At 46.8% G+C, this 12,372-nt stretch overlaps 1 protein-coding gene across 1 annotated transcript in view; it reads left to right on the forward strand.

Moving 5' to 3' along the window:
- PRMT8 (protein arginine methyltransferase 8) overlaps positions 1-12,372 on the forward strand; it is an 88,192-nt gene that overhangs the window by 68,891 nt on the left and 6,929 nt on the right. The window contains exons 7-8 of the mRNA XM_008143740.3: positions 4,681-4,796; positions 11,215-11,365. Of these exons, the coding sequence (XP_008141962.1) occupies positions 4,681-4,796; positions 11,215-11,365 (267 nt within the window). The remainder of the gene's footprint in view (positions 1-4,680; positions 4,797-11,214; positions 11,366-12,372) is intronic.

The raw sequence follows: 12,372 nt of genomic DNA on the forward strand, positions 1-12,372 counted from the left end.
CCCACCTCTCCTCCCCTCCCCACCTCCCCTCCCCTCTCCTCTCCTCTCCTCTTCCCTCCTCTCCTCCCCTCTTCCCCCCTCCCCTCCCCTCCTCTCCCCTCCCCTCCCCTCCCCTCCCCTCCCCTCCCCTCCCCTCTTTTCTCTTCTCTTCTCCTCTCCTCTCCTCTCCTCTCCTCTCCTCTCCTCTCCTCTCCTCTCCTCTCCTCTCCTCTCCTCTCCTCTCCTCTCCTCTCCTCTCATTTCCTTTCTCACCCACATGCAACATGGGAACACAAGAATGAGTAGATACAGAACCTGCTCTCAGTTTGCTTACCAACTACTAGAGAACATAGAAAGTGAGACAAATGACTGGCTTGTAGCTTGTACTAGGCTCACAATACATATTTTGTTGAGTGAATGAATGAGTAAACAAATGAAGGAATAAAAGCAATCCACAGAGGAATATGCAGGGCATACTGTTTAAACTTGAGAAAGGAGTAATCATTTTTTAAAAATTTCTACTATAATTTGGCAAGAGTAGAGTTATAGACTCTCAAATTTTGAAGGAAACGTGGTAAGTATTCTGTTTGAATTCTTACCCAATACATGAATCTCAACCAATACATGAATCTACAAACTGCTGAGAGTCAGCGGGATGGACCCGCTTCCTGGCTTAGGAGAAAAAGATGAAAAGGAAGGCCTCCTGTTGAGCCAGTGGGGCCTGCAGCTGGAGGGGTGGAGGGCAGGACCTCTGGAAGGGCTCGGTTGCTGTGCATGGTTTCTCCTCCGCTTTTACCTCCAAAATCCAGAGCTCTAGCCTCTGGCTCTGGCCTAATTTATACAAGGAGTTGACTTTGTTCCTAAGAGCCTAAAATACATAAAACAATTGTAAACACCTTTCCTTCTGTCTAGAGGAGAAAGCTGTCAGTGGCACCTGGTGACATTTGCTTTGTTCTCTGAGGTGATCCCATTAGGCCGAGAAAGAAACTCAAATTGCTGGGCTAGAGTTGGGAGGGAGGATGGAGCTACAGCGCTTGCCAATGAAATGTGAAATTTGTTCTCCAGTACTTCACATTTCTTCTCCTCCAGCTGCTTTTGAGATTTTCTCTTTATTCTCTTTATATTCATCAATTTGACTCTGATGTGTCTAGATATGTTTTTTGTTTGTTTGTTTGTTCCTATCCCACTTGGGGTTCCATGGAATTCTGGGATCTGTGGGCTGATAATTTCATTAGTTTAGGGAAAATTTCAGCTATTATCTCTACAAATATTTTTTTCTGCCTAATTCTCTTTCTTTTCTTCAGGGACTCCAGTTACACATATGTTAGAAGTTGTTTGATATTGTTCCATTGATCTTGGGTGATCTATTTTTTTGTTCATTTTCCTCTATATGTTTAAGTTTGGATAATTTTTATTGACCTGTTTTCAAGTTTATTCATTATTTCCTCTAATGGATGTATCCTTTCTGCTAATAAGCTCATTGAAAGATTTCTTTGTCCCTGATACTGTGATTTTCATTTCTAGCATTTTCATTGTCTCTTTTGTATAGTTTCCATCTCATCAATAAAATTCTGTATCTTTTGTGCATGTTTTTCCATTAGATTTTAAAACATATTTAGTGTAGATACTTTAAAGTCTTTGTTCAATAATTCCAACATCTGAGCTACCTTTGAGTCTATTGACTATTTTCCTTTTGGTAATGGAACATAATTTTCCTTTTTCACGTGTTTTGTAATTTTTTAATTAATGCTGGAAATTGTCAGTAAAAGAATAGTAGAGATAGGTGAATAATATCTATTCCCAGGAAAGAACATGTCTTTTTCTCCACTGAGCTATTAAAGTGGTGATTTGAGTGAACTTAGTATGTAGTTTTGGTAGGCCTGGGCTTCATTGTTGCTTCAGTTACATTCATTGCACCACGGTGCAGCTCTTTTAAAGAGTTTGTCTCAATCCTTAAACAAAAGTTCACAGATCTTTCTGATGTTATTTTTTAAATCACCAGAAAATTAATAGCAATATTTCCTGGTAGCAAATGGACCTTACTCCACATTCACTCATTTGATAGATAAGACAGAATTGCAACAAAAATTAATCTGCTTGATTTGCATTGTCTCCCATCCCTGCTCCACTTATGTTCAAGGAGGTTTTGGGAAATGAATGGTCAGCAGAAAGGAGAGGGAAAAATCTAATGTCCTGGCTGATCTGTCTCCTGAATAACTGAAGGTAGTATAGTCTAGCTGGGGACATAAGAAATGAACTAACCCCTGAAAAAGAAACACACACCTAAAACACAGGATATTGTGAAGCAGTATGGACACTAAATATTTGGGAATGAAAGAGCATTATATGTGGGTCTGTATTGAGCCAGAAGCTATGCAGTAAGTACTGAGGATACAGGAGGATCCCACAGTGGGGAATGCTGGAAAGGGTTTATTCAAGGCTGTGAGACTTCAAGTTCATCCCTGGAGGACTGGGAGGAACTTTAAAGGTTATCTAACACAAAGCTTCCACACTGTGGTTGGAATTGCCTGTATGGATTTGTAAAGTTCCAGCTTTTTGGGTCCTGAGTCAGTAGCTCAGGTTGGGCCCAGGTATCTGTATTTTTAAAAGTGTCCCAGATGATTGTGGAACACAGAACTAGTGAACCAAACTCCCCATTTTACAAATAAGCTCAGGGAAAAGATTGATCTGTCCCTGGTCACACAGCTCGAATGGTGGCAAAGCCAACGCTCCAACCACATAATGACAACCACTATTTGTCAACCTCTCTCTACAGGCACTGCCTTACGCTTTGTATGTTTATTATCACGTTTAATCCTCATAACAACCGAAGTTATCATCACCTCCATTTTAAAGAAGAAGAAAGCAACTCTTTGAGAGGCTAAATCTTATGAAGGTTACACAACAAATAAATGGCAGAGCCCAGATTTGAACTCCAAAGCCCAGGCCTTTAACTATAACATGCACAGACTCTCTCAGGTATTTGCCCAACACTTGCACTAAATTCAACTTACGCCACGGCTGTGAGAGAGTAAGAGCAGGAGCGTGGCGCAGGCTCTTAAGGAAGGATTCCAGACAAAGGCAGTGTGTCTTAGTGAGAAAGTTTCTCTGGGAAGAGGATGGGTAGGTATTTCCAGATTCCAGAGGGGAGTCTGGTGCAGGTCCTGTTGCTGACCGAGCAGCTTCCTTCTCCAAATGCAGGTTTCAATTGGGAATTTGGCACCAGCCTCGGGTGATTTAATGGGGTATGACTGGCATCTTATCTTCAAGCCAGACTTTCACCAGTGCTCACCCTCTGGGAGACGGTTATGTTTTCTGCCTCTTCCCCCTGAGGAAGGTCTTTATGTGCCTTAGAAAAGCGTGAGTCAAAGGAACACAGCTTTCACTGGCTGTTCTTTGTTCCCTCCCCACACACCCCCTCTCCCAATCATACATAGTTCCCTAAGATACCATGTATTTGATGAACATTGTAAAAAATTTAATCCTGAAAGATTTTAGAACAAAGCATCTCTCCTTCAATGCATTTCTAAGCCTATCTGTAAACGGAGAGTTCAGCTGCCTAGTAACTGAGGCCTCTGCAAGCCACCCTCTGCATTGTGCGGAGGGAAATTGTATTCCCAGTGCTGTCACATTGGCTCAGTGCAGCTGCACGGTCAGGGGACAAGCTCGGTTTGAAACCTAGTGTCACCATCTCCCTGATGAGTGACATTGGGCCAAATACTGCATGTGAGTCAGATGCCAACTTCTTCCAGCCCTAATTCCTCATCTGACATATACAAGTATCTATCCCCATGGGGTTTCCGGGAAGCGGAAGTGAAGAATCTGGCCTGGGCTTGGTGGTCACTCAGTGATCACAATGATTATCATCATTTAAGGATGATCTTGGGCCATCAGACTTGCATTCATTTACTCACCAATCCTGAACCCTAAAACTTTCTTCCTCTCAAAGCATCTTATGAGCTTCCCAAGGGGCCACCGAGCACCACAGGGGTGGTGTGTGCCCCACCTTGGATATATTTCTTATGGGAGAGCTCCTTAGTGAGAACATCATGGCATGTGAGAGAGGTAAAGACTCTCATGGACACCCCTTCATTTTGCAGTTAAGAAAACTGAGATTCAGGGAGGTTAGGGAGTTTGCACAAGGCTTGACCAATAAGTGGTGGTGCTGAGATTCAAACTGTAGCCTCTCTCACTTTACATGCCCAAGTTTCTCTCTGCTGCATTGAAGGTTCAGTGAGTGGGGACAGGAGAAGGGAGAGAGATGGCCATTTTAGGTGTGCAGAATGGCTGGAGCAAAGGCAGTGACATAGAAATGTGGGTGCAGGTAAGAAAGTTCAGAGGAGACTCTGCTAGCTCAGAGATGGGGACAGGAAAGTAGGTGTAGGAAGACAGGTAATTTGGATTCTATTCTTAGGCCTGTAGCATTCTAGCTGTATGACCCTAGAGAAGTTTCCCAGCCTCTCTGAGCTTTAGTTTTTCTAACCATAACGAGGGACCTGTACACATTACAAAGTGTGAATGAGCATTTGGCACATTGCAAAGCTCTGCACCCCGATGAGCCATTCTTCTCCTATTCTGATGCGGGGGAGCACGGGCTGCCCCTCACCCTCTTGGGCATGCCCTGCTCTGGTACTTGGGAGGGTCTGGGAGACTTCTGGGGGGTCCTGCTGCTGGCCCTCATGTGTTGCTCTGTTCCCTCAGGGTGGGAGAATGTCTATGGCTTTGACATGAGCTGCATCCGGGACGTTGCCATGAAGGAGCCCCTGGTGGACATCGTGGACCCAAAGCAAGTGGTGACCAATGCCTGTTTAATAAAGGTCTGCAGACTCATCTTTCTTGGGCCTGGACATGCTGGGAACCCAGCTGTGCCACCCTGTGGGCATGCCAGGAACCCATCTCTACCACCCTGGAGAGTGGTGGGCCTGGAATAAGGCATTGCCAGCTCTTGCCCGGCTCCAGCCTGGTGTCAAGAACACCTTAGCCAGAGCCTTTGGCATCACAAGATGACCAGTCAAAAAGTCATATGGAGAGAAACTGGAGTCCACAGTGGCACAGCTGATTGAAGGGAGTCAGTACTTGTCCCTTGGTGGTGTTGGGGGCAGCGGGTAATAGAGGAGAGGACATCCTGCAGGCAGGAGGGACTGTTCAGGCTTGAGTAAACTACTCCATTCAAAAGTGAATGGCCCTCTTACGAAAGAAATCCGGTACCAAAATCTGCTGTGTAATCGTCATTACACTCCCACGCCCTAGCACACGTGGGACGTTCAGACAACAATACCCACCTGAGTGTTCTTGTTCATACATGACCTAACATTTCCCCCGCAAAGCTTTCTTCAGTGCAGATGCACAACTCCTAGTCAGCATCCCCATGATATCAATCCCTAGTGTGTTCTCATTATTATTGAATATGCAAACAAGCCAAATTTGATAGAGTAAAACGCAAAGCTCCCCTTGACCTCCCCTCCCTTTCAAGCGCATGCTCCTCCTTAGAGGGACCACTGTTCACACATTGGATTGAGCTTTCCAGTCCTTTTGCTAAGTCTTTGCATGCATATATGTTAATATATTATGTTGAGTCATATAAACTATTGATATGTGATTTTTTAAAAGCTAGGAAGACATTAATTTCATATGGTTCAAGCTGATTTTTTTATTTAAAAATCTGGATTCATTTATGTAAGTATTCATCAGCCCACTCAGCCCTAATCTTGCTAAAACATACTTGCCTGCTATGTCCTGTACATATCACCTCTTTTCTGGAAATATTGGTGTGGAGGACTGGGGCATTTACAGTGCATGAAGGGGATGGGGCTCAGGGTCACTGGGGAGGAGAGGAAGCTTCTGAAGGACTAATGCAAACTGCTGATCTGACAGATGAGAAATGTGCTTTGTCCCCAGACACGGTCTTCCTACTACCACAACCCTTGGTTCATAGCGTCACTGTGGCATTTAGAACCACCCCTGAGAGCAAATAAAACGAGATGAGCCTCACACAGGTCTCAACAGACTCTGTCTCCCTCTCATAACATTCTATCTAAGAGATTTGGCTTTGGGTCTAAGTCTCAGACTCTCCACTGACACAGTTCTCACTACTTTATGCAGCCAGTTCCAAGTCCAAGCAGGATTGATTGTGGTCAAAGTACTTCTTCCTACCAGCCCCTCTCCCTTCAGGTGTCCCAAACAAGAACCAGGAAAGTACACTGTGAAACATGCTCACCATAGTGCGAACATTTCTGTAACTCTTGTGGAATAGATAGAATTCACTGTACAACTATCTTTGTCAAAATGACACGTGGCAGCTCTATTTGACCATTAGGCAGTTGTTTGTCGTGGCTTTAGCTTGGTGATAAAATTCCTCAGTATGCGTGGGCCCCAGGTGGCTTTCTGTCCCTGACCTGCAGGTGTGACACTGTACATCTGCTGGTCACACTGTGGACTGGCCTGCTTCCATCTGCCCAGGCACCCTAGCTTCCTTCCTCTGCCTCATTCCGGCCAGGAACCAGCAAGGGACTTCCCTTTGGCAGCACCTGAGTGCAGCCAGGGCAAGGCAGCCAGACTCGGTGAAGGAGGCGTTACAGGCACCTGAAGTACCAGAAAAGGTGTTACTGAACAGCCCCCTGAGCTGAAGGAGGGCTGTGCCCTCCTCGGTTCCTGTCAGTCTCATAGGAAAGAATTCAAATGAGTGACCCCAGACAGGTGTGTTGTAGTGAAGCGAATAAATTAAAGAAAGAAAGCAAGTTAATTTATTAAAGATTCAAGGCAAGCGAATCTATCAAAATACCACTGGTTTATGAAGCACAGAGGGCTCTCAGCTAATCTGAGGAGCCCCGCCTAGTAGAGGTTTGGCTTTTTGTGCTTTTCTGTGCACCGGTTTTAAAATTCCTCTGCTGGGCATCTTGGTACAGACTGGCTTCAAGGTCTCCCTTTGTCTTTGTTTATGGCTTTCCTAGAATTTATGAGAAACATTTGACAGTTTATCTTGACAAGCCTGAGACTGCCGGCTTTGCCGGGGTGGGGAACGTCCGGCCTGAGGGCCATATAAGGCCCATGAAGTCATTCGGTCTGGCCCTGCCAAGGCATTAGGGGTGAGTTAATTAAGTGTTTGACCAATAGAGCAGGCTAGCCGAAGCCAGTTTGGCTCAGTGGATAGAGCGTTGGCCTGCGGACTGAGGGGTCCCAGGTTCGATTCCGGACAGGGGCATGTACTTTGGTTGTGGGCACATTCCCGGTGAGGGGGGTGTGGGAGGCAGCTGATCGATGTTTCTCTCTCATCGATGTTTCTAGCTCTCTGTCCCCTCTCTCTTCCTCTCTGTAAAAAATCAATAAAATATAAAAAAAAAATAGAGCAGGCTAATTTTTAAGTTGATAATTTTGTATGGCCCGGGAATGATGTTATAAATATCCAAATGGCCGTTGGCAGCAAAAAAGGTTCCCCACCCCTGGTTTAAGGAGTGAGATAAAACTCCCCCTATGCTCCCCTTTCCCTGAGACGGCTGACTTCTTTGGTGGGTGAGATGAACTCTCCCCTTTTTCTTCCCCCTTTCCCCCTCCTGCCTTAGCAGTTCCAGGTTGATTTAAGCCATGTATTCTCTGGTGAGAGAGGAGAAACATTAGTCATTTGTTCTCAAGCTCCTTGACTGGGAAAGATAAGATCTTGCTGCAAATTGTCTGTAAAGCTGTCCAAACTTGTTAGGCCTTGTTTAATTTTCTTGTCTCAGTTTCCCTATTCCTCCTGCTCTGGAATTTTCCTAGCTCCTTACTACCTTGTTACAGAGGGGCAGAGAGGCTGTGAGGAGGTGTCAGGACTGGAGCTCTGAGCTGCAGTCCTGCCCCTCCCCTTCCCCTTCCCTGACCTCTGAGAAGGCTGGGGACTGGCTGTGGTTGCTTCCTCCGCCAGGAGCGCCCCTCCAGCAGCTATCTTGCTAATGTGCTAAGCAAATGTCTTGCTGAGCCTGTTGGGAAAACACTTGCCCTTATTCACACACTTAATTGCTATTTTCATGCTATTAACGCTGCAGAGTGTGACACTTTATTATAATTAAGACTCTGTTTTGACCAGACTTCTGCTCTGAGACAACCATTTGTAACATTGTTTAGTGGTGGAGATAGCAGCAACCAGGGGCTCTTCTGAGTAATTAATGCCTGCGGAGCCCTCCACTTCATGGGGTCACCTGAGGCTAAGTCATGGGGTCTCCCAGAGGTCTCAGAGATGCTGTTGCTGCTGTGAAAAGAAAGCAACCTTCCAGCAAGGGGGTCTGGGTTTTGGGGAGCCAGGATAACTGCGTTTGATTCTGTAGACTTGGGATCTGAGAGGAGAGGAGAGTTGAGCCCAGAGGGCATCCATGTCTCAGAAGCCCAGCCACAGCTGATCCCACTCTCACAGATGGCCCAACCCCCACGCCTAAAGACCCACTGCCCCCATTGGCACCATTTTAATGTATAGCTCCATTATTTCTGTGTTGGAGGCTTTTATTCCTTCATAGGTCCCCATTAAGATGCAAATGTCTGCAGGACCTGGTGAACACTGTCAGCTAATACTGTTGATAGTTGACATTTGGTTGATGGACAGCTGAGAGCAGGACCCTATAGGGATAGAATTCCTGATAGATGGGTGGTGTGTGTGTGTGAAGTGAGAGGAGTGACAGAAGGAAAAGAGCCAGGTCTAGATGTGTCACAGAGCCCACTTTCCAGTTCTCCCCTCCTGTGTTCAGGCCAATATGTTTGGATATTTTTAGCTAAGCCATGAGGACTCATGGGAGGTTTTGGATGCAGGGAGCGGCACAGTCTGAATGGATCTGAGAGATTAGTCAGTTGGTATAAAGGAGAGACCTGGGAAAGGGAGGACAATTGTCACATAGGAGACCTGTCAGGTGCTATGTCACACAGCAAGGGTACACAGACCAGTAAGGTGTAGCCTCTGTCAGTACAGAGCTCCAGTCCAATGGCAGGGGCAAGACAAAGGTGGTAAGGCTGCTGGGATGAGCCAGAAGTAGGGTAAAAAGACCAGGCTAGGCTCGTGGCAGAGGGGACAGAGAAAAAATGCCACAGACCTTGGAAAGAGCCTGGAGCCTGGCTAGCTGGCCCTGACTAAGAAGGAGATGGAAAAGTCAGTGAGTGTAGGCACTGGGAGCCTGGTGGACTGTGCTGGTGCCATTAATACAAATATAGTCAGCACAGCTTGCTCTAAGAGTTGTTGAGCCAGAGGGAACCTGTGGACAACACGTGGCCAGGAAGGATAATGATCAACATGAAGGCTGACAGGCACTGAGTCTAAACAGACTTCCTGAACGGGGATGATGGCCCAAACTAACAGAATGACATGCAATGGAGGGCCCCTGCACTTGGGCCCCAGGAAGAAAGGACAAAGGAAGGTGAGAGGGATGAAGTTGCGGGAGGAGGTTGGCCAACTAAATGCGGGAAGAGCCAGCAGTGTGCTCTTTGAGGTCAGAGGCTGGTGAAGGAGTCAGAAAGCATGACTTTGGAGAAGCAAATGGAAAAACAGAGGCAGTTGGAGAAGAAAAGGTTTTGGTGTGAGCTGGAACAGGCATTCAGCCTATTCTGTGGGTGGAGATTACAGAGACTGGTGTAGGCACTCATTCATTACGTAGAGGGATCCACCAATTGGAGGTGTTAGGAAATGGAATCAGTTGCCTGGTAGGTAGTGAATGCATCATCCCTAAGGTGTTCAAGCAAGCACCAGATGGCCACTTCCTGGGAATGCTTCCTAGGGGCTCTTGCATTGGATTCAGGGGACTGGCTTTCTACTTCTGCATGCCCAACCCAAGGCTCATCATTCCCTTAGTTCTTAACGTTATTGGGGCTCCCACATTCCCTTAAACCTGTAGTCCCACCTCTTCCCAACTAATAAGTCAGAGCTCAGCTCCCCCGGGGATGTTAAAGCTGCTCACCCCAGACACCACAGGGCTCTGATCGCTGGCTCCCTTGACCACACCTCCTCGTCCTTGTCCCCTGGAGGCAGGACTTCTCTTTGAAGGTCCACATCTGCTTTTCACTTATTTACCCTGGAAATATGTAGAGATAAGGGCATTTCTGCTACCTTACTTTGTCTTTTCCCTGCTTTTCTTTCCCACCCTCAGACCCCTGTCCTAATGATTGCCAACAGGCTTTGTCATTCCCAACATGTATTCCCAATGTTTCCTCTGAGAACCATCCCAGACACACAGCTGTCTGGCTCTTGCAGTCCTCAGGACAGAGATCCTTGCTACACACTCCGACCATGGGAAGTCCTCCCTTAGACCTCACTGAAAGCTGCCTGGATGCCTTTTGGGCTCTTGAAAAGTTTGCCCTGTCTCACTGGAGCCAGCAAACAACAGCCAACATTCTTCACATAGAAAAGAACAGCACAGTGCAAACTTTTATTACACTAGCTCCTCACACAAGATTGTTTTTGAGCCACTTCCCAGCTGAAATTGTTAGAATTATTAGTTCTTCATTCTCCAGCCAGAACTGAAAAACTCTCACTTCTTATTTACCCTTTCTCTCTCTCTCTCTCTCTTCTCTCTCTCTCTCTCTCTCTCTCTCTCTCTCTCTCTCTCTTCCTTCCTTCTTTTCACTGTCCAGACTTGTTATAAATGCCCAGCAGGACTTCCTTTAGCTCAGTCAATGACTGTGGGGAGGCTTGGGTCCTCATTCTTGTGACAATACTTGTTGTATCCTACTGCCAGTCGCATAAATATGAAACATCTGGGAAATGAGAGTCTGGTTCCCCCATTACTGGGAGGACGTGGTAAAGCACAGATTGCTGTTCCAGTTCAGTAGGGCTAGGATGCCCTCCCTTCAGAATTTGCTCCCAAGTGATGCCCACACTTGTCATTCTGGGACCTCACTGTGAAAACCACTAGTGACTAGATGAACATAACGATGCTGAGGTGGACCACTCTGAGGACATTCGGGTTGGGTTTAGGGTTGCTCCGTCTAATGAAGCTTCTTTTCTCTCCCCTCCCCCCTCCATCAGCCCCCACCACCAACAGATTTACCCTTTTAATGTTGTTCCCCCTGGGTTCTGACTCATATCTGTTTGTCTCATTGTTCCACCCTAGAAAGGATGGAGGGGGTCATAGGGAGGGTGGTGGGTGGGCCTGGGGAGTCACCCTTAAGTAATGACACCCTGGAGAGTGTACAGTAGGTAGTCCCCTGCAGAATGCAGCTGCCCACCAGGACACAACCCTGGTGGAGGTGCTAAGTGTCCGGCCTTCTCTCTTCTCTGGGCTGCAGGAGGTGGACATTTACACAGTCAAGACCGAAGAGCTGTCGTTCACGTCTGCCTTCTGCCTGCAGATCCAGCGCAATGACTACATCCACGCCCTGGTCACCTATTTTAATATTGAATTTACCAAGTGCCACAAGAAAATGGGGTTTTCCACAGGTGAGCCTTTCCCCATACTGAGGCGTTGTGGGGAGTGACACTGGGCTGGCCCCAACTTGGAGGAAGGACGTGGGCATTAGCCAAGGGCCCTTAGTTGGCATCTTTAAGCCTTCTGCAGCTGCGAAGTAATCTGAGAAAACTGCATGTCACCAAACTCTTGGCTGCACAAGAAGGTAAATAAAATTGTGGCTGCCATGGCCAGATCTATGAGAGAGCATTAAGTGAAGAGAGGCAGGGGTTTGGGCCCCTTTTCAAATGCACATTTGTTCATTTAGCATTTCTAGAGCATATTTTATGAGGGGGTAAGGAAACAGAGTGGAATTAGGTTTCTCTCCCCCTGCCATGCCTCACTACAGATTCAGTAGACTACAAGTGGCATCTCTATGTGTCCTGCTTTCTTCACTAAGTCCACCCAGTCCATCCTCATTAATTCCCTGGCAGTGGTCCCCAAAGACTACCTGTAGCAGATAAGCCCCAATGTCTTAGCCAGGTAAGTGGGGGTTTGGAGACCTGGCCCTAGCCCACCCCCTCCAACCTCATTTCTCACCCATCCTTTGCTTTGCCTTCCACCCCTGTTCCATTCACACAAAGCACTTTGCAGTTCCCTGAACTCAGTGAGGCTGCTTAAGTCTCTGGGAATTGCCTCGCATACCCCAACTCCGTGTCCACCGCAGTGTGCCATGGGAGCAAGAGGGTCTTTACATTATGTCAGAAGCTCTTGCCATGTCCTTTCCTCCAGATGGCTGCCTTCTCCCTGTGTCCTCACGTGGCCTGTCCTCTGTGTGCACATATCCCTGGTGTCCGTGTATGTTCTAATCTCCTTCTAAAAGAACACCGGCCAGATTGGATTAGGGCCCACCATAAGGGCCTCATTTTAACTTAATCACCTCTTTACAGGACCAGCTCCAAATATAGTCATATTAAGAGGTATTGGCATTTAGGGGTTTAGCATGTGAATTTTTGGGGGGACATAATTTAACTCATAACACCTCCCCTGTCCCCACCTT

Source organism: Eptesicus fuscus, chromosome 7, assembly GCF_027574615.1.
Source record: "Eptesicus fuscus isolate TK198812 chromosome 7, DD_ASM_mEF_20220401, whole genome shotgun sequence".
In the NCBI taxonomy this organism is placed as follows: Eukaryota; Metazoa; Chordata; class Mammalia; order Chiroptera; family Vespertilionidae; genus Eptesicus; species Eptesicus fuscus.